Source organism: Limulus polyphemus, unplaced genomic scaffold (genome assembly GCF_000517525.1).
Source record: "Limulus polyphemus unplaced genomic scaffold, Limulus_polyphemus-2.1.2 Scaffold328, whole genome shotgun sequence".
NCBI lineage: Eukaryota > Metazoa > Arthropoda > Merostomata > Xiphosura > Limulidae > Limulus > Limulus polyphemus.
In genome coordinates, this window is record NW_013665938.1 from 591,753 (window position 1) to 597,958 (window position 6,206).

At 28.1% G+C, this 6,206-nt stretch overlaps 1 protein-coding gene across 7 annotated transcripts in view; it reads left to right on the forward strand.

Moving 5' to 3' along the window:
• LOC106457419 (scavenger receptor class B member 1-like) overlaps positions 1 to 6,206 on the forward strand; it is a 31,726-nt gene that overhangs the window by 15,653 nt on the left and 9,867 nt on the right. For all 7 annotated transcript variants that reach the window (XM_022383340.1, XM_022383342.1, XM_022383341.1 and 4 more), the window contains 5 exons: positions 1,816 to 1,885; positions 3,244 to 3,416; positions 3,578 to 3,696; positions 4,502 to 4,575; positions 5,572 to 5,623. In XM_022383340.1, the coding sequence (XP_022239048.1) occupies positions 1,816 to 1,885; positions 3,244 to 3,416; positions 3,578 to 3,696; positions 4,502 to 4,575; positions 5,572 to 5,623 (488 nt within the window). The remainder of the gene's footprint in view (positions 1 to 1,815; positions 1,886 to 3,243; positions 3,417 to 3,577; positions 3,697 to 4,501; positions 4,576 to 5,571; positions 5,624 to 6,206) is intronic.

Here is a 6,206-nt window from a genome sequence, read left to right on the forward strand (position 1 = left end):
TATACTAGTATTGTACTTAGTTAATTTACTTAGTAGTTGGGTTAAGTTATAATAAATATATATATATATATATATATATATATATATATAAAACCTGAAAAAATTATTTTGTTTCACATCCTCCACGTGGAAAATTTGATAAGGTTTAGCAACCTACGGCAAGCAGCAACCAAGTACAAAGTTCATAACTAGAAGAGATAATTGTTTATCATACTTCTTTATTTACTGTTCTTTGTTTTAAGAAAAACAAGTTAAAACTTGTATGTAAATAGTAATAATGTATGTACGTATCATCTATTATAATGGAAATGTGACTATTTTACAAAATACTAGTCCACTAAAACACAGCCAAGACAGGTTCACTTTGTAAAGGCCAGTCTTATATTATTGGATATGGTAACATTAGTGCATATGTGCCATGTCATTGCAACTTCTATAATGTTAGCAGGCATGACTAACAGGCCATTATAATAAATATATATTCTTATGAGATTTAAGCTGTTTAGACTAAACATTTGTGTTTTTGTGTTATAATTTTTGTCATTCTAGAACAAAAAAAGCATAATTTATATTAATTTCCTAATTTTTTATGGTTACAAGGTTGGGCAAATCGACCCATCCCACACAGAGATATAGTATTGAAAATAACAGATAAGATATAATGTTTTTTTTTCTCAAAAAAGTTGTATAATTATCTGGAGGTTATAAAGATCTCACTTGTGAAATTTGAAAATGTTCTGTTGCATAAAAGTATTTTTAATCTTAAAATCAAAATTACTTTGCATGTCAGATAGTCAACAGTCAAAAAGAAAAAAGGCATGATAAAAACATTACTGAGGAAATCTTAACATTTAATAAAAAAATCTGATATACAAAAACCTTGTAATGTTTGCTAATAATTGCAATATTTTGTAAAGATATTCATACATTATCATAAATCATAGTATAATTACTCTCATGGATACATTTGTGGTTATAAGCCGTGATGGATCCCACCTAGCCTGTATTGGTACGGTTAATAGTGATTCATTAAGACAGGAAAATAGCAAGAGAACATTTACTCATTAATTTATGAATGTTTGTATTATAATAGCAGTTATTAATTTTATCAAAACTATAGCCAGTAATCTCTGGTTTCCTATAACCTTAACATTTTCAATTTGATGTTATTTTTATAATGACTTCTAACCTGAAATCTTCTCTTAAACATGTAAATTCAATGTATTATATTATATAATGTTGTATTTACTTTTAAGGTAGAAGGAGAAACAATAGATGTAACTGAATGCATCAGGCATATCTTACTAATTACCATGTTAGTGGTAACAATAGAAGTATCATAGCAACATTAGATATTACTGAATGCATCAGGCATATGATAGTAGTTATTGTATTAGTGGTAACAATGAAAGTATCATAGCAGTAGTAGATATAACTGAATGCTTTAGACATACCTTACAAATTACCAAAAGTACCATAGTGACAGTCAGAAAATTTGGGTGGCTAGATAATTAGTTCTAATCAAAATCAATGATTTACGTTTAGTTCAAAAAACAAGTTTTTGAAGAGGTAAAAAGAAATCATTATCTCGTGTTTCTTTCCTGAATGTTCTAATACTAGAATTGTTGTTAGAAACAAATGATGTGTGTTATATGTATGATGTTCTTAGTTGTCTTTTACTCACCACAAAGTGATTCTATGTTTATATAGGATATGATGAATATGTAGCATTAATTCTACTGATGTATTTTTCTAAGTTATTTGGTGGACAAGCTGTTTTGTCTCCTCTGACGGAGAGCTGTGTTGTTGTTTCAGACGGTGAACTTGGTCCTCCATTGGCAAAAGAGCAAAAAACAGTTACTGTATTTCAAACAGATTTTTGCAGGTAAGAATGTAAAGTTGTAGAAAATAGTTTTTTTTTCTGCCATTGAGAATCTATTGCTGTTTCAATATATTTGAAAACAGAAATGCACTTTTTTGATAGAATTGACTGTACCTTTGAACATAATTTATCTAATTTATTCAATTTTGAATTGTATAGAATTCTTTTGTTTCAAATTGCAAAGATAAAACTACAAGTTGTATAGTAAATGTGCAATACAATTTTTATTCTTGATTTCTCTGTAGTTCTGTTTTACAGTTTTCCATAATCTATCGGTTTTATGTTATTTGTTAAGAAGTAATATCAGTAACTATTTTGTGGGGTAATATTACTTGTTACTTGAAATTTTTTATTTTTCACTATGCATAAACCTTAGAATGCAGTCAAACGTTGGTATGGTGAAGTGCCAGAATTTTGGAAATATGAGATATCAGATGATTGAAATAGCGAATCAGTGACCTTTACTTAATTTTTAATTTCTAATAAATGTTGAATATTAGGTACAATAAATGTTAAAAGAAACATACAAGGCTTAATTCTGAATTTGATGTCAGCCAAGCATTTAAAATATCCAGTTTCAACATATCAATGTCTGACTGTAATTCCAGTAGCAAATATCCATAGTTCTAAGTAAGCTGTATGATGAGCCAATGGCAGAAGGAAAGGGTACCAACTGTTTCTTCTTTAATTACTGCTATATTACTATGACCAATATACATATATAATTTTACATATACCCAAGTCTAATAGTGTTGGGGGTACAGTTATAGTTATTTATGTATGCTTATCTCTAAAGTACTTATAATGTAATATCTCTAACCTTCAGAGACATTTTAGCTCTTCTAATATAATAATATTTGTGTAAAGTAGTTATTAGGTTTAAATCTAACATTCTAGCTACTAACCTTCAGCAGTATTGGTCATAAATCTCTGTTATTGTCTATTTTTAAGTCTGTAAACTTTCAAATATTTCACAAGGGTGAGTTTATAAGGCTTCAGATTGTTTTGAGTTCTGATGAAGTTTTAACAGTGCTTAATTTCTGTTGAATTTGTTTATTATTATTAAAGTAAGGGTGGAAACACTAATTTTAAGACAGCCTCACTTGCAGTGCAAAAATGATATTTGACTGACATGGCCAAATACATTACTCCCCACCCCACCACAAGTATTAGCCTCAGTAACTTTTAATTTGCTATCATCAAAAAAATGTTGCTCCCCCCCCCCCCACGTCAACAGGATTCTGTTACCTTTTTTTTTCTAGAAATCAAGCACTGAAATTTAGTGGTTGGGTACTGTGGTTGTTTGGAGTAATATCTTGTTATTTGAGTTTTTATTTTAAAGGTATTTTTTGGTTTTTTAGATCTTGGAAATTGAACTACAAAAAGGAGGTTAACATTAGGGGTATGAAGTGTCACCGATTCTCTGCCAAGAAATCTGTGCTTGCTAATGGTACAGATAACCCTGAAAACAGTTGTTTTACTACAAGAAGGCATCTTCCATCTGGTGTCATGGATTTGAGTCCATGTCGCTATGGTATGACTAACCTAGTAATTTTTTGTTTTTAATATATGTGTTGATGCAGTGAACAAACAATTTTGCCTCTTTTTTTAAAGACAGTTGTGAACTTTTGCATTTGTTTTTAATATGTCATTAATTAAGTTGAAGTAGTGTTAATTATACACAATTTATTCTAGATTCTCCTGTAGCACTTTCATTTCCTCATTTTTATCTGGCTTCACCATCTTATCTCAGAGCTGTGGAAGGTCTGAAACCTAATGCATCCCTTCATGAATTCTTCTTGGACATTCACCCGGTAGGATTATCTTTAATTGACTTTCTGTAAATCAAACTCCTTCATCCTGAACTTTACTACATAAGGAATAAAGTAAGAATTTGTTTCAAAGTGAACAAATATGAAGACTTAATTTTAAGAAGTATTATTTGTTACCAGGAAGTGTAATCTTCATGCTGGTATATCTTAAACTTTATTTTTGATGTTGGCCTTTTCAACAGAATGATAGAAGTGTACCTTGCTTCTCAGTAAAAACTTTGAAAAATGTAAATGAATTAATCTTTTGGTGAATAATTAAATATTCCTGGAAAGGATTGTGTAATAAACATGAAATGTTTAGACACTGACTTGTTAAAAAATTGATTAACAAAGCATTTTCATTGGTAATAACAATGAAAATTTTAAATTATGAAGTAGTAATCTGTAATGTATCCAGATGGTCTGAAGAATTGTGTTTCTTGGCAAGTTTCTAGAATGTTATTATTAAAATGATTTACATTGAGAAAGTGAATGGATTGATTTACACAAGAATTCTTTGGTGATATAAAAGAACTAAAGGATAATGTTTCTTTTAAGCATTTTAAGTTCTGCAGTAAGTAAGAGGCATAACACATGAATCCAATGTGGAACACAATAGTAATACACATTTGTAGTGTTCAAATCCTTAATGTCTATTAATGTAATTGAAAACGTATTAATGAACATTTATTATTTAAGAATGCTTTGTCTAAAGTTGAACAATTGTTTTTAAACAAAATTAAGATTGGGGGTAAATTTAATTAAAGAGCAAACTTTGTATATGGAGCATGTTATCTTACTTTACTAGCGATCTGGTATATCAACTAGTATCAGTGCTCGCATTCAACTTAATGCCATTCTGGAACAAGACAAAAATATAAGGTAAGTTTCTTTTCAAGTTATGATTTAAACACAATAAGTTGGCAAAACTATTGGAAACCAATAGTTCTAATAGTTGTTAACAAATCAAGTTAACTGCATATTTTATTCTTTACACATTCATCTTAAATTATCCATTGTAGCTCAAAATCAAAGGTGTGTAAAAATAGCATTTCAGATCTATATTTTGTTTCCCATAAGTTGCTCCAGTCTGTACTTTAACAAATTGAATGTATTTTGTGAACTAATAGTGCCCATTATCTTTCAATGAATAGAACTAGCTGTATTGTTTGAGGGGAATGTATCCAACTACACTAAAGATTATTACTTCATTGCAGAATAATATAATGATAAATATGAAACAACTTATAAGAGGTATATTTTACTAAAAAATACTTCATGTGAGATATTAATATATAATATATTATTTACACAGAATAAAAGTTATTGCTTACAAATAAACATTTTTTTTTTATCCTAATGGAATATGGGGATTAAAATAGAAAATTACAATAATTAAAAAATGAGATTAAGTTTGTTATATAGCACCAAACATATTTCATAATTTACTTTTAGTTATACAAGTTGAAAATAATTAAATGTAAGGTTCTAGAAAGAGAATATAGAATATGTATTTACGATAATGAAATTAATGGTTATTTTTAAGATAATTGTGATTAAATATAGTACTGAATGATTAATGTTATTAATCTGGAAGAGGTAGAAGCTCATGGGCTAATTATAACTTAATTTATATTGTATGTTTATTGAATTATGTAATAATTGTCTTATGGTTTGAGTTCACAGTTAAAAAACAATTTTGACCTTGTTCTCTCATCTGTTAGTAAATGCTGATTAAAGAATGAATTTTTATTTTTGAGAATATCAGTCTTAGTCTGTCTCAAAGACAGTGGTTAGGTTCTAAAAGAAATATTTTGTATGTTAATTGTATGTTATTGCATTTTTGAATTTAAACATTTGGTTTTTCATTATTTTCAGACAGTTTTCAAATATCACAGAGCTGGTGTTGCCAATATTGTGGCAGGAAGTGGTATGATTATTTATGATCCGATTATTTTTTTAAGAACTTAGATATAGATGTGTTTTATGTAGTAATTGTTAAACTGAGATTAAAACAACATTTGAAGTGTAATATTACTTTTATATGATACTTAACAATTTGGAGCTTTTTCTGTTTATATCATGTTAAACTCTGGTATCTGTTTTTTATATTAATAACACTGGACAACAAACACTTTGCTACTGGAGAAAACTTAAGTGTCATGATATAAAAGGCTGTTTATTTTAGATATTATTGAGTAATTTATTTTGTAATTTAGTAATTTATTTTGTTTTCAGTGTCACGAGAACCTTCTGTACTCGTTTAAAGTTGACATAAATTTAATACTTATAACTTTCTATATATTGGGTATATCTTCATGAAATTTGGCAGTCTTTCAGTTAATATTACAAGTCTTTCACATACAAAAGGTCATATTTCTTAGTGAAGTACTTTTAATAGAATAAAATAAAGTTTTGTCCATGAATATATTGAGTATTTGTTTTCAATAGTTTGTGTGCCAAGTAATTTTCATGTTAAAATTAAAAATATTTTTAAAAAATCTCAAATTTCC